The sequence below is a fragment of the Pleurodeles waltl genome, chromosome 12, assembly GCF_031143425.1.
Source record: "Pleurodeles waltl isolate 20211129_DDA chromosome 12, aPleWal1.hap1.20221129, whole genome shotgun sequence".
NCBI classification, from domain to species: Eukaryota; Metazoa; Chordata; class Amphibia; order Caudata; family Salamandridae; genus Pleurodeles; species Pleurodeles waltl.
The window spans coordinates 246,941,415-246,967,437 of NC_090451.1; the positions used below are offsets into that span (position 1 = coordinate 246,941,415).

At 46.8% G+C, this 26,023-nt stretch overlaps 1 protein-coding gene across 2 annotated transcripts in view; it reads right to left on the reverse strand.

Moving 5' to 3' along the window:
* ANKRD27 (ankyrin repeat domain 27) overlaps positions 1–26,023 on the reverse strand; it is a 494,829-nt gene that overhangs the window by 264,857 nt on the left and 203,949 nt on the right. For both annotated transcript variants that reach the window (XM_069217700.1, XM_069217699.1), the window contains one exon: positions 20,211–20,332. In XM_069217700.1, the coding sequence (XP_069073801.1) occupies positions 20,211–20,332 (122 nt within the window). The remainder of the gene's footprint in view (positions 1–20,210; positions 20,333–26,023) is intronic.

Here is a 26,023-nt window from a genome sequence, read left to right on the forward strand (position 1 = left end):
CAGCTTTTGGAGCTGTTGGCTTGCCTCAAGGTTTTTGGATGCCTTTCCCATGTATTCAGCTATCCTTGAGCGCAGGCCAAGCACAGAGTCCACCAAATGTTTTCAGGCTCATGGAGAGGTCTCTCCCAGCCTTCTTTTACAAGTGTTGGTGGTCCCCTGACAGGGTGGCCAAACAAAAGTTCAAAGGGAGAAAACCCTACTCCTTTTTGAGGTACCTCCCTGTAAGCGAAAAGCAGGCATGGCAGGAGGACATCCCATCTACTTTTTAGTTTTTCAGGGAGCCCCATGATCATGCCCTTCAATGTCTTGTTGAATCTCAGAACAAGTCTATTGGTTTGAAGGTGAAATGATGTGGTGAATTTGTAAGTCACTCACACTCATTCCACATGTGTTTTAGGTAAGATGACAAGGTTTGTACCTCTGTCAGAAATCACCTCCTTAGGAAACCCCACTCTGGTAAAAATACCAATCAGGGCCTTGGCTACTGCAGGAGCTGTTGTAGACCTGAGGGGAATTGCTTCACGGTATCTGGTAGCATGATCCACGACTACCAGTATGTACTGATTTTCCTGAGGCTGTGGGTGCTCAAATGGACCCACAATGTCCACACCAACCGTTTCAAAGGCAACCCCCTCACCACAGGGAGTGGGATGAGGGGGGCCTTTGGGTGGCCACGTGCCTTACCAATGGCTTGGCAGGTGACACAGGAGCTACAAAACTCCTTTACCTTTTGGGACATACTGGGCCAACAGAAGTGGTTGACAAGCCTACTCCATGTTTTGGTTTGTCCCAAATGCCCAGCTAGGGGGATGTCATGGGCCAAAGTTAGGATAAACTCCCTATACTGCCAAGGCACTACCACTCTGCTGGTTGCACCAGGTTTGGGGGTCTCTGGCCTCACTGTAAAGAAGTCCATCTTCCCAACAGGCCCTGTGGGAGCCACTGACATCTCCCTTTTCTTGTGCAGCTGCTTGCTGCCTCAGGCCTTCAAGAGTGGGACAAGTATTTTGTCCCTGGCATAGCTGTTACCTTGAGGGTCCCCCTGGGCCCAATACCTCTACCTGGTAAGAATCCAGCTCCACTGACTCAGTTCCCTCGGGGTATAAGACATCTTCCAGAGAAGAGAGGTCTGGCTTCTTTTGCTGTTCAGAGGCTGGTCCAGGAGTACTCCTACCTTTTGTCTTCGAAGGTTGGGCCATTCCAGACTCCAATACTTTTTTCACCCTGTGCTCTTCTGCATTGTGGTCTTGATTTTACACACACCAGTTCAGGGATTCCCAGCATGGCTGCATGGGTTTTGAGCTCTACTTCAGCCCAAGCTGAGGACTCCAGATCATTCCCTAGCAAGCATTCCACTGGGAATGCAGAAGAGACCACTACCCGTTTGAGGCAAGTAACCCCTCCCCATTCTAAAGTCACCATAGTTATGGGATGGACTTTAGTTACACTGTCAGCATTGGTGACTGTATAAGTTTGTCCAGCCAAATAATGTCCTCGGGAAACCAGTTTCTCTGTCACCATGCTGACACTAACACCTGTATCCCCCAGGGCTTTTACTTTTGTCCATTTTATTAAGAGGTGCTGTCTGTATATTGCATGTTAGGCGGCCAGACAGCAAGTGTGGCTACATCCAGCCCACCCTCAAAGTCTAGAGTAGCTTCAGTGTGGATTGTTACTTAAAAGATGTTCCTTCATAAACAAATTATAAAGCCCATCATCGTCATGCACTCAACTGCCAGTTGTCAAACCATCTAGTGTTTTCACTGAATAGTCTACAAAATCAACTCAGGACTGGCTCAGGGTTTTGTGAGCCCCCCTGAACTTAATTCTATTTTTCTCATTGGTAAATCCAAAGCCCTCAATCAGGGTAGCCTTCAAGTGGTCATAGGATTCAGCATCTGCCCCAGTGAGCGTGGGAGTTTATCCTTACACTTACCAGTAAGCAGTTACCAAAGGAGACCTACCCAGTGAGATCGGTTTAGTTTTCTGGTTGTGCAGGCTCTCTCAAAAGCTGTGAATCATTTGGTGATATCATCATCTTCTCCATACTTTGAAACAATCCCTTTAGGGATTTTTTAGGATATCAGTATTCTCTCTGATCAGATTTACATTGCTGCCACCATTAATGTGTGCTAAGCCCAATAGTGCTCTCTCTCCCTCTCTATAGCTAGGAGCTGTTTCTCGAAAACTATTCTTTTGGCCAGCATTGCTAAAAGGATGTCCTCTTCATTGGGGCTGCCCTCAATGTTCCCAGAGGAGCTGGACTCCCCTGTGGAAGATCCAGATCTTGTGTGAGCACTATCCTTGGAGAGAAAGACCTTGGGGCCCTGATCCTCCTAGTTAGTTGAGAAGAGGGGTGTTCATCCTCCTCATCTCCAACATCCTCTCTATCTGAGGGGAGGTCTTCCTCCTCCTAGTGGTCTATTGTGTACTCTGCCAAATAGTAAATATTTATCTAAATACACAATACCGAATACGGTAAAAATCCACAATCCACAATTAAAAATATGACTTTAGCAATTAAAAACACAAAAATAGTGTCTAGAAGCACTAATGCTGCAATTTGATGTTAAGCTGCGTCGTGCCGGAGTTGTTTCCCACAATGTGACGCCACTGGCGCTGTTTACAGTCATATGGACTCCCAGGTACAGTACCTTAGCAAAAGTGTGGAAAACAGGACAGTGCACGGAGTCGGGGAATGAGGCGTCGCTGGATCCGATGCGGTGTTGGTTCCGGTGCTGCAAGGTGAAGGAGCGGAGGAGTCATGAAGAGGTGTCAGGTCCTTGCTGCGGAGAGATGGAGGTTAGGTGGCGTTGGTTGCGAGGAGTCGGTCCATGGGCAAAGTCGAAATCTGGCAAAGTCACAATGCTGCGGGGTAACCTCACTGGGTCACGGTCACGTCACAGGTGCTGCGATGGAGTCTGGTGTCACGAACATTGATGCTACAACACTCTATCATGCAAGTTCTTGGGACATCAGCGGCGTCTGTGATGCGGGCCTCCGATGTCGGTGGGGTCTTTGTGCTTCTGTGAGGTCCACAGCTTCAGGTGCAGGCGGCGTCACAGGCTCCATGCAGCGTCGTCCTTATGAAGTCACACGCCATCGTTTCACAGGATTTCACCAGAAATTCACTCTCAAGGGCCGAGAAACTGGAATGACACCCTCTGACAAGCTAGCGTCCACAGCATACAGACTCAGAGACTGATTGGTGAACCCGCTGCTGTTCCTGAGGCTTCAAAAACAGGAGGCAAGCTCAGTCCAAGCTCTTGGAGATACATCTCAAGCAGGAATGCACAACAAAGTCCAGTCTTTATCCCCTTTTGCAGACAGAAGAACGAGTTACTTACCTTCGGTAACGACTTTTCTGGTGGATACATTAGCTACCTGTGGATTCCTCACCTCATGAATACTCCCATGGCGCCAGCATTCGACGGAAATCTTCTTACTAGTCTCTGCACGTCGACGAGGACGTCACTGTCTCGCACGCGACGCCGTCTGACGTCATACAGGCAATAAGAGGTCCTCGACGACGTGCGGACGTCAGTACCAATCATTTTTTACGTGCATGAGAACAACCAGGCAATGCAATGAAAGAACAAAGCAACATCCATTATATTGTAAAAATACACCACATTGTATGAATAACTGTAAATCTTTTTATGTACATATATATATATATATATATATATAAAACTCTCTCTTTTAAAATATATACACACACCAAGTATATACATAAAGATATATACACATATACCTATATATATATAAATATATTATATATATACATCTATTGCACCCTCAAAGACCAAGAGGAGCGCACTCAAGGATTACTTGGCAAGACCATAAAGGCAACGGGGAGGCGGGTGGGACCGTGAGGAATCCACAGGTAGCTAATGTATCCACCAGAAAAGTCGTTACCGAAGGTAAGTAACTCGTTCTTCTGATGGATACAACTACCTGTGGATTCCTCACCTCATGAATAGAGTCCCAAAGCAGTACCACGCCCGGCGGTGGGTGCCTAAATGGTCAAACCAAGAAATCCTGCAGCACTGACCGTGCAAAATGGCCGTCCCTTCTAACCTCAGAATCTAAACAGTAATGTTTTGCAAAAGTGTGAAGGGACGACCAAGTTGCGGCCTTGCAGATGTCGACCACAGGAACACCTCTGGCTAAGGCCGAAGTGGCCGACTTAGCTCTGGTGGAATGAGCTCTAATGCCCTCAGGAGGATCCTTCTTTGCCAAAGAGTAACATATTTTAATGCAAAGAACAACCCACCTGGATAGTGTTCTCTTGTGGACTGCCTTTCCTCTCCTCTTGCCCACGTATCCAATAAACAGCTGATCCTCCAGCCTGAAATCCTTTGTTCTATCGATAAAGAAGCTCAACGCTCTCTTTGGGTCCAGACGGTGCAGTCTTTCTTCCTCTTTGGAAGGATGAGGCGGAGGATAGAACGTGGACAAAGTAATTGCCTGAGCCAAATGGAAGGGTGAAACAACCTTCGGGAGGAAAGCAGCCTTGGTCCTCAACACCACCTTATCCCCATAAAAAGTTGTATAAGGGGGTTTTACTGATAAGGCCTGCAACTCACTCACTCTCCTTGCTGATGTTATAGCTATCAGGAAGACTGTTTTTAAAACCAAATACCTCAAGGGGCAAGAATGCATAGGTTCAAAAGGGGACCCCATAAGGAAAGTCAGGACTAAGGACAAATCCCATTGCGGCATAACGAATGGCTTTGGAGGATATTGATTTAGAAGACCTTTCAAGAATCTGATAACAATAGGGGATTTAAATAAAGATGGTTGGTCTGGAAGACATATGAAGGCTGACAAGGCCGATAAATAACCTTTAATGGTAGCCACTGCACAACCTTTCTGCGCCAGAGATAGAGCAAAAGACAAAACGTCCGATAGATGAGCATGTAAAGGATCAATCTGCCTCTCTCCACACCACGCAACAAATTTAGACCACCTATTAGCGTAGATAGATTTAGTGGAGTGTCGCCTGGCCGCTAATATAACATCCACTACCTCAGGCGGGAGAGAGAAGGAACTCAGGTTGCCCCGTTCAATCTCCAGGCATGTAGGTGCAGACTCTGGAGGTTGGGGTGTAGAACCTGCCCCTGCGACTGTGAGAGGAGGTCTGCCCTGAAAGGGAGACGGAGCGGCGGGCACGTTGAGAGTTGGAGAAGGTCGGAGTACCACACCCTCCTTGGCCAATCCGGAGCTATTAAGATTACTAGAGCCCGGTCTTGGCGAATCTTCCTCAATACTCGAGGAATCAAGGGTATGGGAGGAAACGCGTAAAGCAACTGGCCGCACCAGGTCATTTGAAACGCGTCCCCCAACGCTTCCTGCATCGGATACTGAAGGCTGCAGAACAACGGACAATGCGCGTTCTCTCGAGTGGCGAACAGATCTACCCGAGGAAACCCCCACTTCTGGAAGATTAAACGGACTTGATCTGGATGGAGACGCCACTCGTGGTCTGCCGAGAAGTGGCGACTGAGACTGTCCGCACGCACGTTCAAGACTCCGGCCAGATGGTTTGCTATCAAGCAAATCCGATGGTCCTTTGCCCAGGACCATAGTCGAAGAGCTTCTCTGCAGAGAAGGTACGACCCCACTCCTCCCTGCTTGTTTATGTACCACATCGTGGTAGTATTGTCCGTTAGGACCTGTACCGACTGACCACGAAGGGAAGGGAGGAAGGCCTTGAGAGCCAGACGTACAGCCCGTAACTCTAACAGATTGATGTGAAAAATCTGTTCCTCTGGAGACCAAAGACCTTTGATCTCCAGATCCCCCAGATGAGCTCCCCACCCTAGAGTGGAAGCATCCGTTATGACTGTGGCCACTGGTGGCGACTGCTGGAACGGCTTTCCTTGTGAAAGATTGTTGCTTGCAATCCACCACTTCAAATCCACAGCAGCATCTCTGGAGATCTTGACAGTACCCTCTAGATCCCCTCTGTGTTGAGACCACTGCCTTCGGAGGCACCACTGAAGAGCCCTCATGTGCCAGCGAGCATGCGTGACCAACAGAATGCAGGAGGCAAAAAGACCGAGCAGACGAAGGACCTTGAGGACTGGAACTACCGCTCCATTTCGAAACATTGGAACCAAATCCTGAATATCTTGAATCCGCTGAGGCGGAGGAAAGGCCCGACCCAATGTTGTATCCAGTACTGCCCCTATGAACAGGAGGCGCTGAGAGGGCTCCAGGTGAGATTTGGGCTCGTTCACCGAAAAGCCTAGGTCGAACAACAACTGGGTTGTTGACTGCAGATGACGCAACACAAGCTCCGGGGACTTGGCTTTGATCAACCAATCGTCCAAGTAAGGGAATACTGCTATCCCCTTCCTTCTGAGCTCTGCCGCAACCACCGACATCACCTTCGTGAAGACTCGAGGTGCTGAAGTAAGACCAAACGGAAGGACCGCAAACTGGTAGTGTTGCGATCCCACCACAAACCGGAGATACTTCCTGTGTGACTTGAGTATCGGGATATGAAAGTAAGCATCCTGCAAGTCGACAGACACCATCCAGTCTTCCATGTTCAACGCCAAAAGCACCTGTGCTAGGGTCAGCATCTTGAACTTTTCCTGCTTGAGGAACCAATTCAAGATCCTCAGGTCCAGAATTGGTCTCAAACGACCATCCTTCTTGGGAATCAGGAAATACCTTGAGTAAACTCCTTGACCCCTTTCCTGCTCCGGGACCAACTCCACCGCGCCCTTTAAAAGGAGGACTTCTACCTCCTGTTCTAGCAACAGGAGGTGTTCTTGTGAACAATACGAAGGGCGGGGCGGGATGAGGGGCGGAAACTCCCGAAAGGGAAGGGTGTAGCCTTTTCCCACAACACTGAGAACCCAAGTGTCCGACGTAACAGTCTCCCATTTGGTGAGAAAATGCTGTAATCTTCCCCCTACAGGAGAGGAGTGAGTGGGAAATGGTGGAAGCCTAAGGCTGCTTCCCCTGCTGCACCCCGCCAGAGGATGAGGAAGAGGCAGAGTGCTGCTGAGAGGCTCCCCTGGTGCGGACCCTACCCCTCCCCCTAAAAGATCTATAGGGATGGGAAGAGGCAGGTTGCTGATATCTTCCCCGAAAGGAAGAGGAGGAAGAGCCACGCCCAAATCCACGAAACCTCCTGAAGAATCTGGAAGAGGCCGTGGAAGAAGGAGCTTGGAGTCCCAACGACTTAGCCGTGGCCCTGCTCTCCTTAAAACGTTCCAAGGCCGAATCAGCCTTAGCCCCAAACAGTTTGTCCCCATCAAACGGGAGATCCAACAATGTGGACTGTACATCTGCCGAAAAGCCAGAGTTACGGAGCCAGGCCTGTCTCCTTTCCACCACAGTTGTGCCCATTGCTCTGGCTACCGAGTCTGTGGTATCCAGTCCCGTCTGGATAATTTGGGTCGCAGCAGCCTGGGCATCAGAGACAAGATCCAAAAGACCCTGGGGAAGCTCTGTAAACGAAGAGGAGATGTCATCCATCAGAGCATGAATATACCTCCCCAGGATACAGGTCGCATTAGTGGCTTTTAACGCCAGACTGCAGGACGAAAAAATCTTCTTCGACTGCGCCTCTAGCTTTTTTGAGTCTCTGTCCCCAGGCACCGTCGGGAAAGAACCAGGCGCTGACTTGGACGAACAGGAGGCCTGCACTACCAAGCTCTCCGGCGTAGGGTGCCTAGATAGGAAACCAGGATCAGTTGGAGCCGTCCGATACCTCCTGGCCACGGCTCTGTGAACTGCTGGGGAAGATGCCGGCCTCTTCCACACCTCTAAAACCGGATCCAGCAGAGCGTCATTAAAAGGTAACAGAGGCTCCGCCGTGGCTGAGGCCGGATGCAACACCTCCGTCAAAAGGTTTTGTTTTGCCTCCACCACCGGCAAAGGCAGGTCCAAAAAACTAGCTGCCTTCCGTACCACTGTATGAAAGGAAGCAGCTTCCTCAGTATATTCCCCCGGGGACGAAAGGTCCCACTCAGGGGAAGTGTCCAGCCCACTGGCCGACTCCAGTCCACGCAGCCCATCACCCGAGTCCTCTAGCTCTCCTTCCTCTAGGGCTCGTTGGTACTCCTGCTCTTCTAGTACCCGGAGAGCACGCCTCCTTGAATGCAGTCGTTGCTCAATCCGCGGAGTCGACAATGCCTCCGCCGAAGTCGGAGATCGGCGCCGATCTTCCGAAGCCACCGACGCCGCATCCGGCGCCACGGGTAACTTCGGCGCCGACTGAAGAGCAGCTGAAACAGATGGACCCACCGGAGTCACAGGCCGAAATCTCGACGTCGACGGGATGGAAATCCCTGGGGCCAATCCCTCCGAAGCCACCGGAGCGGCCACCGGCGCCGAGCCCACGTTCCCAAACGGGAGAAAGGGCATAAAGGGTGCCGGCCGAAGAGGCGCAGGATCACCCAAAGAAAAGGCCAAAGGCCCAGCCGGAGCACCCCCTGGAGCCATCTGTTGGAAGATGGCATACATCGCATTCAAGAATGCGGAACTATCGGCTCCAGGGGTGGGAAAAGCCGGATACTGGGGTGCCTGTCTCGGAGGCGACCCCGACGCCGGCCTCGGCGTCTGCGCCGGAGAAAACACTTGAGGCTCCAATACCTCAATCACCGACGCCTGTCCAGGCGAAGTTGGTGACGCCGGAGAGGGCAACGGCGTCGAAGGATGCGGCGTCACCGTGGGGCTGACCTCCCATGTCTTTCGGCGCCGATCCGGAGACCTGGAACGAGCCTCCCTTGAATGACGCCGAGATTCTCTACGGCGCCAGGAGTCTCGATGACGCCGATGTCTTGGAGAAGACTTCTTGTGATGCTTCTCCTTCGACTTGGCCATAAACAGCTTCGCCTCACGTTCTTTAAGGGCCTTCGGATTCATGTGCTGACATGAATCACAAGTCGAGACGTCGTGGTCGGAGCTCAAACACCAAAGGCAATCGGAATGAGGATCCGTCACCGACATCTTGCCTCCGCACTCACGACAAGGCTTAAATCCAGACTTTCTCTGCGACATTATTTCCACAGAGAAAGAGTACGCAGCAAGATATACACTGTAACCGCAAGAGTAACAGTTGCTCCCTCGAAGATAACCGTTTCGAATGCACGGAAAAAAGGGAACTGACGTCCGCACGTCGTCGAGGACCTCTTATTGCCTGTATGACGTCAGACGGCGTCGCGTGCGAGACAGTGACGTCCTCGTCGACGTGCAGAGACTAGTAAGAAGATTTCCGTCGAATGCTGGCGCCATGGGAGTATTCATGAGGTGAGGAATCCACAGGTAGTTGTATCCATCAGAAACAGCACATGCAGGGTAGCCCAACAAAGCAGTCACAGGCAGGGACAGCACTTCTCCTCAGCTTTTCTGCTGGCCGAGGTTCTTCTTGAATCCTTCAAGTAATTTTGAGCTGGTCTAAAGTCTGGGGTTTTGGGTCCAATATGTATACCCCTTTCTCCTTTTGAAGATGCCCAACTTAAAACAAAAAGTCTCTGCTGTTTACAGGATCCTGCCTTGTCTAGGCCAGGCCCCAGCTGCATACTAGGGGGTTGGAGACTGCACTGCGTGAGGGCAGGCACATGTCTTTCGGGTGTAGGTGACTACTCCTCCTTCTACTCTAGCCCAGATGGCTCATCAGAAAAATACAGGCTACACCCCAGCTCCCTTTGTGTCACTGTCTAGAGGAGATTTACAAACAGCCCAACTCTCAGTCTGACCCAGCCAGGGAATCCACAAACAGGCAGAGTCACAGAATGGTTTAAGCAAGAAAATGCCTACTTTTTAAAAGTGGCATTTTCAAACTAACAATCTAAAAACCAACTTCACTAAAAGATGTATTTTTAAATTGTGAGTTCAGAGACCCCAAACTCCAGATTTCCCTCTGCTCTCAAAGGGAAACTACACTTTAAGAATATTTAAAGGCAGCCCCCGTGTTAACCTATGATAGAGATAGGTCTTGCAACAGTGAAAACCGAATTGGCAGTATTTCACTGTTAGGACATGTAAAAACACATCACCATATGTCCTACCTTTAACATACACTGCACCCTGCCCACGGGGCTACCTAGGGCTTACCTTAGGGGTGCATTACATGTATAAAAAGGGGAGGTTTGGGCTTGATAAGTGGGCCCACGTGCCAAGTCAAATAGGCAGTTTAAAACTGCACAGACAGACACTGCAGTGGCAGGTCTGAGCCATGTTTACAGGTCTACTCCTGTGGGTGGCACAATCAGTGCTGCAGGTCCACTAGTAGCATTTGATTTACAGGGCCCTAGGCACCTCTAGTGGCTTTACTAGGGACTTACTAGTAAATCAAATATGCCAATCACGGAAAAGCCAATAACACATACAATTTCACATGGGGAGCACTTGCACTTTAGCACTGGTCAGCAGTGGCAAAGTGCCCAGAGTAACAAAGACAACAAAACAGAGTCCAGCACACAGCAACAACCTGTGAAGTAGGGGCAAAAAGTTAATGGAGACCACACCAAGGATGCCAGGTCTATCAGGGTCCTCTGCATTCACACTGCATGCGTTGCTGTGGAGGACAGGAGAGGTCAACCCAGGGTGGACACTTGCTCGGAATTTCCTGGAGATCCTCTCTAGTTGGTTGATCCACCTGGATACGGGCCGTGGGCGTTGGGTGCAGGGTGGTCTGGACTCGCGGATACGGGGAGGCTTTAGAGTCCTTAGGTGTTGTTTCTTCTAGGACAGGGCCGCTGTCTATGGGAGTTCTTGGTCCTCTGTGTTGTAGACAGTACTCTGAAAGCCTGGCAGAGGTCACTGGACCCACGGTATGAGTCAACTTCTTTTGCAGGGCTTTTGAAGTAGGAGACAGACCGGTATGGCTAGGGCCAAGTCAGTTTTCGTCTTCCTTCTTCTCTGCTGGGGTTTCAGCTTTGCAGTCCTTCTTCTTGTGAGGTTGCCAGGAATCTGATGAGCTAGGTTCAGGGGAACCCTTAAATCCTGGATTTAGGGGTGTTACAGGGTCAGTAGCCAATGGCTACTGTCCCTGAGGGTGACTACACCCATCCGGTGTTCACTCCCTTTGGGGAGAGGGACACAGACCTAACCCTATTGGTCCCTGTCTTCCAAACCAAGATGGAGGATTTTCCAAGGAGGGGGTCACTTCAGCTCTGGACACCTTAGGGGTGGTCCTAGCTGCAGTGGTCACTCCTCCTTATTTTTCCTAACTTTCCCACCGATCTTGCAGCCAAAAGTGGGGCTCTATCTGGGGGGGGGGGGGGGGGGGGGGGACATCTCCACTAGCTGGAGTGCCATAGAGCACTGTAACAAGAGGCCTGAACCTCTGAGGCTCACCGACAGATGTTACAGTTCCTGCAGGGGAGGTGTGAAGCACCTTTACCCAGGACAGGCTTTGTTTCTGGCCACCGAGAGCACAAAGGCTCTCACCCCATGTGGTAAGAAACTTCACTGAAAAAGGTAGGCTGGCCCAGGCTGGTTAGTCCTGCCCTAGCAACTTAGCTATCATATAGGCGGCACCTTTAAGATGTCCTCTGGGTGCATTTTTCAATAAATCCCACACTGGCATCAGTGTGGGTTTATTGTGCTGAGAAGTTTGATATCAAACTTCCCAGTATTCAATGAAGCCATTATGGAGCTTTGGAGCTCGTAATGACAAACTCCCAGACCATATACTCAATATGGCTACACTGCACTTATAATGTCTAAGAATAGACTTAGACACTGTAGGGGCATATTGCTCATGTAGCTATGCCCTCACCTGTGGTATAGTGCCCCTGCTTTAGGGCTGTAAGGCCTGCTAGAGGGGTGAATTACCTATGCCACAGGCAGTGGTTTGTGGGCATGGCACCCTGAGGGGGTGCCATGCGACTTTGCCTTTTTCTCCTCGTCAGCACACACAAGCTGCAAAGGCAGTGTGCATGTGCTTGGTGAGGGGTCCCCCAGGGTGGCTTAATACATGCTGCAGCCCTTGGGGACCTTCCCTGGCCACAGGGCCCTTGGTACCATGGGTACCTTTTACAAGGGACTTAACTGTGTGCCAGGGGTGGCCAAGTGTGTAAACAAAGGTACAGATTTTGGGAAAGAACACTGGTGGTGGGGCCTGGATAGCAGGATACCACACACTCTCAGTCAACGCTGGCATCAATATTAGGCAAAAAGTGAGGTGGGGTAACCATGCCAACAAGAGCACTTTCCAACACATAGAATTCCTAGATACCCATGTTTCACTCTCTGCATACGCCTGCCACCTAGTGTTGGGTCTAGTTGTGCAAGTTGTTTAATTTTGAAGAAGTCTTTCGATTCCCGAGGTTGAGTGATTCCTCCCCTCTGTGATATTGCGCATGGGCATGGACTCCATTGTTAGATTGTTTTCCCACAGGCAGGTGAGAAAGGAGTGAAAGGTATGTGTAACAAAAGAGATGTCCATTTTAAATGTAAATATATATGAAGTATAACTGCAATGGCCGCAGGCATTTGGGGAGGAGGGAGGGCGCATGTGAATCTACAGCACGACTGCAATGAACAGATGCTTACAGGGTAAGTAACATAATCCGATGGATGGCATGTGTGGCTGTAGATACACATTCTCGGCACAGACTGTGATGTAGTCACCCTTTAGAAGTGGTGGCTAACCTGTGGGAGTTGCAGTAGACTGAAAAAGGGTACATGTTATGTTATACGAATTTGTAGAGCGCATGGCTACCCGAAGGCCTTCCAGCGTTAACAGCGAGACACTTGGAGTCGACAGAAAATTCTGTTTTAAACATCCAAGTTTTAAGAGCCTTCCGGAAGGATAGTTCATGGCTGATCAGGTGAAGACTAGGTAGTAATGAGTTCCATAACTTGCCCCCCTGGTATGTCAGAGAGCTTCCACCCCATTTAGACTTCTTTACTTTGGGAATCATGGCTAGGGAGGCCGTAGAAGACCTAAGCTGTCTAGAAGGTGTGTAAAAAGAGGCCAATGTCCTAAGCAGGGGAGGACCTCTATTGTGCAGGGCTCTGTGAATATAGCACAGGGACTTAAATTATATCCAGTGTGCCACAGGAAGCCAATGAAGAGAGGAAACTGCTGCTTTTACAGGTTCATGCATTGGTATATTAAGAAGGAGACGGGCTGAGGCATTCTGAACCACCTGAAGCTTTTTAGTCACAAATCTGGGAGATCCAATATACAGAGCATTGCCATAATCCAGAAATGGGCTAATCATGGCCTGTATAATGAGTCTTTTAGCAGCAAAAGGAAGGATTCTAAAAACCTTCCTCAAAAGCCTAAGCAAACCAAAAGAGGTTGCGGAGACTTTGTTGACCTGCTGAGCCATAGTGAGTTGGGGGTCAAGCCAAACACCCAGACTTTTAATGAGTACTTTAGGAGGCAGACGTTTTCCCAAGCCTTCCAGGCTAGAGGGATTAGATCTAAGATGTGAGTGATGTCCAAGTATCATCACTTCAGTCTTATTATCGTTGAGTTTCAGCCTACTTTGGGACTTCCATGCCGCCACAGCTAGGAGGCATGGGGCAAGTAGTGGGCTGTTAACAGTGGAGTTCGTAGACAGTGATACTTCCAGCTGTGTGCCATCCGCATATGAAACTAGGGACATCCCAAATGGCTTGACAACTTCTGCCAGAGGTAACATATAAATGTTAAATAGTGTGGGGCTAAGAGTGGAACCCTGTGGCACTCCGCAACTATTCTTGACAGGAGAGGAAAAATAGGCCCTGTCCAAGACCTGATACAATCTACCCTTAATAAAAGTTGTGAATCCAGTCTAGGGCGGACAACGATATTCTGATCTCTCGTACTCTACCAAGTAATATATCAGGGTCCACTGTGTCAAATGAAGCACTAAGATCCAGAAGAATAATAGCTGTAACAAAGCCCTAATCCAGACGCCTTCTCGCCTCTTCAGTAACTACAATCAAAGCTGACTCAGTGTTATGGAGGGGTCTAAAACCCATCTGTGGAGAGTGGAGGATATAATTATCCTCTAAAACACGGGACAGTTGAGTGTTGACGTGCCTTTCAATTATTTTGGACAAAGCAGGCAGCAGTGATATAGGTCTATAATTACTGACTAGAGTAGCATCTAAGTTAGGTTTTTTCGAGAAGAGGTTTGACAATGGCATGTTCCCATTGTTCCGGTACTGTGCTCCAAGACAATGATGAATTCAAAAGATTAGTGATAACGGGTGCCAGTACTGAGGAACCTAAAGCCAAGGAGCTGGATCAAGGGGAGAACCTGACTTAAGAGTGGTGAGAGATTTTAACACAGAGGGGGTTATTCCAACTTTGGAGGAGGTGTTAATCCGTCCCAAAAGTGACGGTAAAGTGACGGATATACCACCAGCCGTATTACGAGTTCCATAGGATATAATGGACTCGTAATACGGCTGGTGGTAAATCCGTCACTTTTCCGTCACTTTTGGGACGGATTAACACCTCCTCCAAAGTTGGAATAACCCCCAGAGTCTTCGGATATATGAAGAAATTCTGAAAAGGAGGCGAAGCACAAGGAATTCTGTCCCATCCCCTCCAAAGGCTGAGCAGTAGTTGTAGGGAGAGTCGAATAAATGTCTAGAACTTTTTGCTGAAAGTAGGTTGCAAGGCAATTACTATGTTCTTGGGATGCGTCCATGAGCACCGAGTTCTGTTGTGACTGGGTAATTTTGTTAAATATCTGAAAAATCTATTTAGAGGAGTTTGATGCCAGCTCAATTTTGGACACATAATAAGTAGATTGTGCTATTTTAATTTCTGCATGATAGGACCTAATGGCTCTTCTGTATCCTAATGTACATAGGACATGTATGTAACCTAATGTACATAGCACTGCCTGACCTGTACTGACTTGTTAGCATGCTAAGACATCCACACAATAGAGCTTAGTGGAGGTGCATTATGTAGACGACATAGCTGCCTTACAAAAGTTAGCTATAGGAATGTTTCAAGAAAGGCCACAGTGGTTCCCTTTTTACGAATGGAGTGCGCTCTAGAAGAAACAGGTAAAAGTCTTTTGCCTTAATGTAGCAGGTTTGTATTCATTTGACTATCCATCTGGCTATGACTGATTTGGATATAGGGTTGCCTTCATGAGGTGGAGAAAAGACTACAATGAGCTGTTTAGTTTGCCAAAAAGTTTTAGTTCTATCTCTGTAGAACATGAGCACTCTTGACATTTAAGTTATGAAGAGCTCTTTCTGCAACAGAATCTGGTTGTGGGAAACAAACTGGGGCTCAATGGATTGATTGTGGTGAAAATGTGATGATACCTTGGGTAGGAATTTAGGATTAGTACGAATAACCACTTTGACTCTGTATTTGGAAGAAAGGGTCTTCTAAGGTTAAAGCCTGGTGCTCACTAGCACGCATAAGTGAGGTAATGATGCCTAAGAATGACACCTTCTATGACAGAAATTGAAGTAGGCATGAGTGAAGAGGCTAAAATGGGGGACGTTAGTACACTGTTAAGGTTCCTAAAGGGTGCTGGAGGAACTTGAGGCAGAATAACTAATTTGAGTCCTTCCATGAAAGCTTTAATGACTTGAATTTTGAACAGTGAGAGATGCAGTTTATTCTGGAAATAGGTAGCCACTGCAGCTAGGTGTAACCGTATGCATGTGTAAGCTAAATTTGCCTTATGAAAATGAAGCAGGTAGCAGCAATGTCTGAACGGTGGCTTTCATGAGATCAATTTGTTTGGGTTGGCAGTAGCAAACAAAACATTTCCATTTTGCCGTGTAACAGGCTCTAGTGGTAGGTCTGCATGCTTCTTTGAGAATGTCCATATATTTGGATGGTAAATTAAGGTAGCCAAACTTGATGACCTCAAGAGCCAAATTGCTAGGTTGAGCATCCTGGGGTCTGGGTGTCTGATTTGTCCTTGCTTCTGAGTGAGAAAGTCCAGCCTGTTGAGGAGCTTCTCTTGAGGAACTACTGAAAGATCTAGCAGTGTTGTGAACCAGGGATGACGTGCCCAGGTGGGAGCTACAAGGAGCATGGTGAAACATGTGTCCCTGAGCTTCTGAACCAGAAATGGAATGAGAGGCAGAGGTGGAAAAAATAGGCAAATATCCCTGACCAACTCTTCCATAGAGTGTTGCCCTAGGATAGTAGGTGCGGGTACCCGGGGGTGAAGTTTAGGCAGTTTGCCTTTTCTGCCGCAGCAAAAAGGCCTGATGAAACCCCCACTTTTGGAAGTATGACTGGAGGACTTGAGAGTGGAGATCCCATTTGTGGACTTGTTAATGCATCCTGCTGTTCCTGGAAGGTATTCGGCCAACAGGTGAATGTTGCGGTGAAAAGCCCCATTCTGTATAGTCCGAGGCAGGTACGATAGTTGTGAAAACTGTGTCCCCCTGTTTTTGTAGATAATACATGAGTGTCATATCATCTGTCTGGATAAGGACAATCTTCTGTGACAGGCGAGGAAGGAAAGCTTTCATTGCTAGGTAGACCGCCTGAAGCTCCAGGTAGCTGATATGCAGAGATTGATATCTGGCATCCCAAAGACCTTGTACGGTCAAGTCTTGAAGGTGGGCACCCCAACACATCTGAGATGCATCTGTGGCGAGAGTGATGTCAGGAACAGGGTCCAGAAAAAGCCACCCCTTTAAAAGATTATTGGTGTTACACCATTGCAGAGAACAGTGAGTGTGGTGGTCTATCAACACTGGATCTTCCAGGTGATCCTGAGACTTAGGCCACTGACGAGCTAGACGTTGTTCCAAAGGACGAATGTATAGTCTTGCGTGGGAACTGTGGCAATGCAAGATGCCTGCAGTCACATTACTGCCCTTACTGAGAGTGTTTGGTTTGGCTAAAACTGGTGAATAGTTGCTAATCCTAACTGTGTGTTTAGGATTCCTCCTAAATATGGTAGAACCTGTAGTCCTTGTAGGTGAGACTTGGGGATGTTGATAGTAAAGACTAGGCTGTTATGAAGCTCTATTAACATCTGAGTATGTTGTTGGCACTGATGAGGACTGATGGCTTTGATGAGCCAATCATCCAGGTAGGGAAATGTGTAGACATTTTATCTTCGCAGATGTGCTGTGACCACTGCCAGGCATTTTATGAACACTCTAGGTACTGTAGTCAACCCGAATGGAAGCACTTTGAGTTGGTAGTGTTTGCCTGCTATGACAAGCTTTAAGTATTTGCGGTGAGCAAGGTGCATTGGTATGAGAAAGTAGTTCTAGTGTTGCCATAAAGTCACCATGCTCATAGAAGTGGAATGACATCCTGTAGAGTGACCATATGGAAGTGTTCTGATAGGACGTTCTTATTTAGAGGTCTGAGATGTAAGACTGGTCTCAGAACCCCATCCTTTTTGGGGATCAGGGAGTATAAGCAGTATACTCCTGAGCCTTAGTGTTGAAAAGGAGCTGGTTCTATAGCCTGTTTGAGAAGAGCAGCTTGCATCTCCTTTTAGAAGTGTTCGATGTTTATGTGATAACCTGTGAGTGCAAGGTGGAATGTTGGGCATTGTGGTAATGAGCTCCAGGCAATAGCCATGTTGGATAACGGCTTGTACCCATTTGTCTGTAGTGACGATATTCCAGACTGGCTGAAAAAACAAAACTGTAGTCTGCCCCCGACAGATGTTGTGTGGTTAGGGTGGGAATGGGAGGAGGAGGTGTAGGTAGTCACTGCTTTGCACTGGGTTTTGCCTCTGTAATAACCCTTGGTGCAGACAGAATGGGGTTGTTTCTGTTGGGAAGTGGAGGCTTTTGTGGAGGTGGATTCATATGTCCCTCTGTATCATGGGCGATTGAAGGAGCCACTTGCAGTGGAAGTCTGTAATACTCCTTAGCTGTATCTGTGTCCTTTTTAATTTTATCAAGGGTAGAATCTACCTGCGGTCCAAAAGGGTTCTCTTTATCAAAAGGCATATTTAAGGCTGCCTGCTGGACCTCTGGTTCGAACCCTGAAAACCTTAGACATGCATGCCTTCTAAGAAGGATGCTATTATTAATCCCCCTAGCTGCCATTGGCTGGGTGAGCCTTCGTCAGCGCAGAGGTCGATGGAGGCAGCTGTCGGATCGGTACCGAGGGTCTGGTAGGTGACAAAACAATCTCTTGGTCCAATGAGGTGGAGGCCAATGCAGAAGGCTTCGCCTTTGTGGTGATCTTCAGCTCCGGGCCGGCGGAGACAGTCTTTTGGATCAGACCATGGCCAGATGGCAGAGGTGGGCTGGTGACCTCAGATGGTGGAAGTGGAGCTTTTTTAGAGGGATTGGGTATTGGAGCATGGGCCACAGTACTTGCACGGTGGGTGGATGGTAAGCCCTGCATTTTGAGATTCGGCTCAACATCAGAGCCAGAGTTGTCTTCGATGGAGAAGGCCTTCTATTCTTCAGCAGGCACTTACCTGGAGCACTTTTCCCCATTTAAAAAAACAATTAAAAAAAATAAAAAAAATAAACATTTTGCTCCATTTTGGCTATTTTCTCAGTCCCCTCCAGGGGAATCCCCAAACCCTGGGTACTTTTAGAATCCCTAGGATGTTAGGAAAAATGGACGCAAATTCAGCATAGATACCTTATCTGGAACAAAAAGTATGGAGCCCTAAGCACAAACTACCCCAAACAGTCAAAAAGTGGCTCAGCACTGGGGATTTGAAGGGGGGGACTTCCAAGGGGTTAAAGCTCCTTGGAAAGAAATGATGAGCAACAATCTCTCAAGCAGTGTGTTGTGGTTGAGGGATTTATGTGATAGCTATACATGATACTTTAATCAATGATGATGAACGGGGTGGGGGGTGGCAAAGAGACAATTTTAAGTGAACATAATGTACTTCTGTAAAGCTCTGTTATACTAAATGAAGAACTGATCACCTGAATTTGTCCAGTGAAATTCAATTACATAGTTCTGAAAAATAATAAATAAACTTTCAAGACACCTAAGGGGAAATAAGCTATCCCCACTACCTCTGAGTAGCCTAAAAAACGAAACAAGGTAAGCATTTTACACTTTCAATAAAAAAAAACAAAAAACGTTATTTTCTTCTTTCAGACTTTTGAAATCAAAACATACAATAGATTCTTCCAATCAGCAGTACTTTGAATTATAAACTAACGACAAATAAACCAAAAATTGAGCTTGAAGCTAATGCAATTTCAAAGACTTTTGTTGCTTGTTTTACTTTTTTAGGTGTCTGATGCCGTTCTTTGTTTTGGTGGGTAGTCAGAAGTCTTTTGCTTATGTTTAAGGACATAGTAAAATAATTGAAGCACAAACTCAGTGTACTGTCAACCACATTCTGCAACTTGTATTTATTTTTCTAAGAGGTTGGTGATAAACTATTTATTTTTTCAATTTTCTAAGTATGTTGCATACCACAACCACAGTCTTTTTCCCAAAATTGAAAGAGGGTTTGCACTTCCTTACAACCTCAGACTTTTAAGGGGATCTCCACTTATACACTGTGTCCCAAGCACCAACCATTCATGAATTTTTAAACTCGATTTAAACTCCAACATCTTCATCTGCTATCTCAAGCTCAGAACTATGAACTGGTGTCTTCCTTACTTTGATATTCAGCTAAGCACATTCAAAACACAACTATAAGACAAAAGCAAAACGATGCAGTCTCTTATTTGTTCAACAGGACAACATTTTGAAATAATGGTGACTGTTCATGCAAAAGGTTAAATCATATCTCAGTTACAATTATATCTCATCTTTAGGAAACAGTGTTTTTGAACTAAGGCAACAGGCTTATAAAAAAACAAGGGTTCGATTTAGGGTTTTGTGGATGGGTTACTCCGTCACAAATGTGACGAATATCAAGTCTGCCTTACAGCACTTGTAAAAAGGAGGACAGGATATCTGTCAAGGTTGTGGATGCAGTGCCTGCCAAACTGTAAATCGTGCCCTAACTCTTCAAGAACGAAAAAGTACGTTTTCACAGAAAAGTGTCTTCAACTCTCAAATTTTTACAGTGTATGCACAACTGACAGTGTAAGGATTTCGGTGCTAAAACTCAAATCAACAACGGCTGAATAATTACAGCATAATGTAGTTTCTAGCAATTGCTTTACCATTACAAACAATATGGGAGCCTGCTCTGTTCATTTATTGATTTATATTTTTTAATCTAAGATTGTGAAAAGTAAAAATAAATCAAAACAATTTAAATATTTTATTCCTAGTTACACGAACTACACACAATTTTAAACAGCAATGGTAGAATGCTCACTGCGGAATCTCTGTCACAAACCTCTCTGGCTTGGAGACTGCATTATGTTGTGAACCACCTGCTGCAGACACATCAGCTTCTGCTGTGGAGAAGTGCATTTATTCAGTTGACCCAATTCTCGCTTCGCACGAGGTATGTTAACGCTGTCAAAAGATGAACACACACACACAATGTATATTACTTCTCAGAAGAAAAAAGGTTTCTTGAACCATTTCATCGCAACAATGTGAAGTCAGCGTTTGAGCAGAAACACTCATCTAAAAGCAAAACAACATACTTTGCATTTCAACTTACGTACTGAACAAATTAGATCTTAGAGAAAAGTCAGCAAATCAACGTTAATTTAACCACAAGAATATGTATTTTACAAATGCACGTGGCTGGCCTACAGTTAAATCAGCTTGTGTCTAATTTCTGCTCACTGATCAGCCTAGAAGGGGTTTCTCCAGGCCCTGACCACTCACACCTTACAAGTAGCCCTTACAGAGCATTCCCCTTTTACAATAGATACCAATCCAGTGAAAGGCAAAGAGGATAAATGTCCATGTTCTTCTGTTTTATTGTCTTCGAAACTGCATTCTTCTTTTCAGTGATTTGAACAACATCACATAACAAAAATTAGCTTAGGTGCTTCTCCCTTTCAGAAATTCCATAATTTAATTTAAAACATGAGAAGTCAAGGACAATGTTTCAGCACAAAACCTGTCCACTTTTATTTTAGCAGGCTCTAAATTCGGATTAAATTCTAACTGTTAAAGGTTTAAATGAAAATGAAAATGTCACTTACCCAGTGTACATCTGTTCGTGGCATCAGTCGCAGTAGATTCGCATGTTCTGCAATAGCTCGCCATCTGGTGTTGGGCCGGAGTGTTACAAGTTGTTTTTCTTCGAAGAAGTCTTTCGAGTCACGGGACCGAGTGACTCCTCCTTTTGTCTCCATTGCGCATGGGCGTCGACTCCATCCTCGATTGTTTTTCCCCGCAGAGGGTGAGGTAGGAGTTGAATTGTAGTAATAGTGCCCATGCAATGGAGTGACTAAGTATGCACTTATTTAAGGTTGAGATGATACATATATAAATAATTGAAGGTAACTTCCAAACTGCTACAGGCTCCCGGGGAGGCGGGTGGGCACATGCGAATCTACTGCGACTGATGCCACGAACAGATGTACACTGGGTAAGTGACATTTTCAGTTCGATGGCATCTGTCGCTGTAGATACGCATGTTCTGCAATAGACTAGTAAGCAGTTATTTCCCCAAAAGCGGTGGATCAGCCTGTAGGAGTGGAAGTAGTCTGAAATAATGTCCTTAATACAGCTTGACCTACTGTGGCTTGTTGTGCGGATAACACGTCTACACAGTAGTGCTTGGTGAATGTGTGAGGCGTAGACCATGTGGCTGCCTTACATATTTCTTGCATTGGGATGTTTCCTAGAAAGGCCATGGTAGCACCTTTCTTTCTGGTTGAGTGTGCCCTTGGTGTAATGGGCAGCTGTCGTTTAGCTTTAAGGTAGCAGATTTGGATGCATTTAACTATCCATCTGGCTATACCTTGTTTTGAAATTGGGTTTCCTGCATGAGGTTTTTGAAATGCAATAAAGAGTTGTTTAGTCTTTCTGATGTTCTTTGTTCTGTCAATGTAATACATTAATGCTCTTTTGACATCTAATGTATGTAGTGCCCTTTCAGCTACGGTATCTGGCTGTGGAAAGAACACCGGAAGTTCCACTGTTTGATTTAGATGGAACGGTGAAATAACCTTTGGCAAAAATTTAGGATTGGTCCTTAGGACGACTTTATTTTTGTGTAGTTGTATAAAAGGTTCCTGTATAGTAAACGCCTGAATCTCGCTTACTCTTCTCAGGGAAGTAATGGCGATGAGAAATGCCACCTTCCAGGTTAGGAACTGTATGTCGCAGGAGTGCATGGGTTCAAAAGGTGGACCCATAAGTCTAGTTAGGACAACATTTAGGTTCCATGAAGGAACAGGTAGTGTTCTTGGTGGTATAATTCTCCTAAGGCCCTCCATGAATGCTTTAATGACTGGTATTTTATATAGGGAAGTTGAATAGGTAGTCTGCAGGTATGCAGATATTGCTGCAAGGTGAATCTTAATGGAAGAGAAAGCTAGGTTAGATTTTTGTAAGTGAAGCAAGTAACCCACTACATGTTCTGGAGTTGTGTGTAATGGTTGTATTTGATTAATATGGCAGTAGCAAACAAACCTCTTCCATTTACTTGCATAGCAGTGCCTGGTGGATGGCCTTCTTGCTTGTTTTATGACTTCCATACATTCTTGGGTAAGTTGTAAGTGCCCGAATTCTAGGATTTCAGGAGCCAGATTGCTAGATTCAGCGATGCTGGATCTGGGTGTCTGATCTTTTGGTTGTGCTGTGTCAACAGATCTGGCCTGTTGGGCAATTTGATGCAGGGTACCACTGATAGGTCTAGCAGCGTTGTGTACCAGGGTTGCCTTGCCCAAGTTGGTGCTATCAATATGAGTTTGAGTTTGCTTTGACTGAGTTTGTTTACCAGGTAAGGAAGGAGAGGGAGAGGAGGAAAAGCGTAAGCAAATATCCCTGACCAGTTCATCCATAGGGCATTGCCTTGGGATTGTTTGTGTGGGTATCTGGATGCGAAGTTTTGGCATTTTGCGTTCTCCCTTGTCGCAAACAAGTCTATCTGAGGTGTTCCCCAGAGTTTGAAATAAGTGTTCAGTATTTGGGGGTGAATTTCCCATTCGTGGACCTGTTGGTGATCTCGAGAGAGATTGTCTGCGAGTTGATTTTGTATCCCTGGTATAAACTGTGCAATTAGGCGAATTTGGTTGTGAATTGCCCAATGCCAAATTTTTTGTGCTAACAGGCTTAACTGCGTGGAGTGCGTCCCTCCCTGCTTGTTTAGATAATACATTGTTGTCATGTTGTCTGTTTTGACGAGAATGTATTTGTGAACTATTATTGGTTGGAAAGCTTTTAGTGCTTGAAAAACTGCAAGAAGTTCTAGGTGATTGATATGCAGTTTTGTTTGATGTACGTTCCATTGTCCTTGTATGCTGTGTTGATCGAGGTGTGCTCCCCACCCTGTCATGGAAGCATCTGTTGTTATTACGTATTGTGGCACTGGGTCTTGGAAAGGCCGCCCCTTGTTTAAATTTATGTTGTTCCACCACAGAAGCGAGAGGTAAGTTTGGCGGTCTATTAACACCAGATCTAGAAGGTGACCCTGTGCTTGAGACCACTGTGATGCTAGGCATTGTTGTAAGGGCCTCATGTGCAGTCTTGCGTTTGGGACAATGGCTATGCATGATGACATCATGCCTAGGAGTTGTAATACCATCTTTGCTTGTATCTTTTGTGTTGGATACATGCGTTGTATGAGGGTGTTGAAATTTTGAATTCTTTGTGGACTTGGAGTGGCTACTCCTTTTGATGTGTCTATTATGGCTCCCAGGTATTGTTGTACCTTGCGTGGCAGAATTTTGGATTTTGTGAAATTGACGGTGAACCCTAGTTTGAAGAGGGTTTGTATGATATGATTCGTGTGATTTGAGCACTCTATTAACGAATGGGCCTTGATTAGCCAGTCGTCTAGATATGGGAACACATGTATTTGCTGTCTTCTGATGTGTGCAGCGACTACCGCTAGACATTTGGTAAAGACTCTTGGTGCGGTTGTTAATCCGAAAGGCAGTACCTTGAATTGGTAATGTATTCCTTTGAATACAAACCTTAGGTATTTCCTGTGCGATGGGTGTATTGGTATATGGAAATAAGCATCCTTGAGGTCTAAAGTTGCCATGTAGTCGTGCAGCTTTAGCAATGGCAATACTTCTTGTAGTGTGACCATGTGGAAGTGGTCTGATTTGATGAAAGTGTTGACTACTCTGAGGTCTAGGATTGGTCTCAGTGTTTTGTCCTTCTTTGGTATCAGAAAGTACAGTGAGTAAACTCCTGTGTTTATTTGTGTGTTTGGCACTAATTCGATTGCATTCTTTTGCAATAGTGCCTGCACTTCTATCTCTAGGAGATTGGAATGGTGTGTTGTTAAATTTTGTGCTTTTGGTGGTATGTTTGGAGGGAACTGTAGAAATTCTATGCAGTAACCATGTTGGATAATTGCTAGAACCCAAGTGTCTGTAGTGATTTTCTCCCATGCTCTGTAATAATGACCTATTCGTCCCCCCACTGGTGTTGTGTGGAGGGGGTGAGTGACATGTGAGTCACTGTTTAGTAGTAGGGGTTTTGGGGCTTTGGAATCTTCCTCTATTTCTAGGGAATTGCCCTCCTCTATATTGTCCCCGAAAACCTCCTCTATACTGTCCTTGGTAACTGGACGGTGTGGCTTGTGAGGTGCTGGCTTGTGTGCTTTGACCCCGAAACCCCCCTCGAAAGGGCGTTTTACGGAATGAGCTGTAATTCCCTCTGCTCTGCGGGGAGTAGAGTGCGCCCATGGCTTTGGCAGTGTCCGTATCTTTTTTGAGTTTCTCAATTGCTGTGTCCACTTCTGGACCGAACAGTTCTTTTTCATTAAAAGGCATATTGAGAACTGCTTGTTGAATCTCTGGTTTAAATCCAGACGTTCGGAGCCATGCATGCCTTCTGATAGTTATAGATGTATTAATTGTCCGTGCAGCTGTATCTGCAGCGTCCATGGAGGAGCGGATCTGGTTGTTGGAGATGGCCTGTCCCTCCTCAACCAATTGTTTTGCCCTATTTTGGAAGTCTTTGGGCAGATGTTCAATGAGATGTTGCATCTCGTCCCAGTGGGCTCTGTCATAGCGCGCAAGTAGTGCCTGGGAGTTCGCGATGCGCCACTGGTTTGCAGCTTGTGCTGCGACTCTCTTACCAGCTGCATCAAACTTGCGGCTTTCTTTATCTGGGGGTGGTGCATCTCCAGATGTGTGAGAGTTGGCCCTTTTTCTAGCTGCTCCTACAACAACAGAGTCTGGTGGCAGCTGTGTTGTGATGAAAGCCGGGTCCGTAGGAGGCGGCTTATACTTTTTTTCCACCCTTGGTGTGATTGCCCTACTTTTGACCGGGTCCTTAAATATGTCTTTTGCGTGCCGGAGCATACCAGGGAGCATAGGCAGGCTTTGGTAGGAGCTGTGGGTGGAGGAGAGTGTGTTGAACAAGAAATCATCCTCGACCTGTTCTGAGTGGAGGCTTACGTTGTGAAATTGTGCTGCTCTAGCCACCACCTGAGAGTACGCGGTGCTGTCTTCTGGTGGAGATGGTTTTGTAGGGTATGCCTCTGGGCTGTTATCTGACACTGGGGCGTCGTATAGGTCCCATGCGTCCTGGTCTTGGTCACCCTGGCTCATGGTGGTGTGAGCTGGGGAGTGTGATGGCGTTTGTGCTGGTGAAACGTTAATCACGGGCGGAGGAGAGGGTGGTGGTGTAACTCTTTTCACCACTTTTGGTTGTGGTGCTTGTTCCGTCTGGAACTCCAACCTTCTCTTTCTCCTAATGGGGGGAAGGGTGCTTATTTTCCCTGTCCCCTGCTGAATGAAGATACGCTTTTGCGTATGGTCCGCATCAGTTGCTTGTAGCTCTTCCTCAAACCTATGCTTCTGCATTTGGGAGGTTAGCGAGTGCTCTTCTGTATAAGAGCCTGAAGCTGGGTCGCTTGCAGTTTGTTTCGGCATCGAAACTTTGTCTGCGTGTTTTTTCGGCTCCGAGGTGACTTTTTTCCTTTTCGGGGCCGAAACCTCTCGGCGTCGATCTGTTTCGGTGCCGCTGTCTCGGCGTCGAGCCGTGTCCACACCGGCATCTCGGTGTCGAGGCTTGTCTCCAGCACTTTCTCGGTCCCGAGAAGGCTGCGTGCCGGTGTCT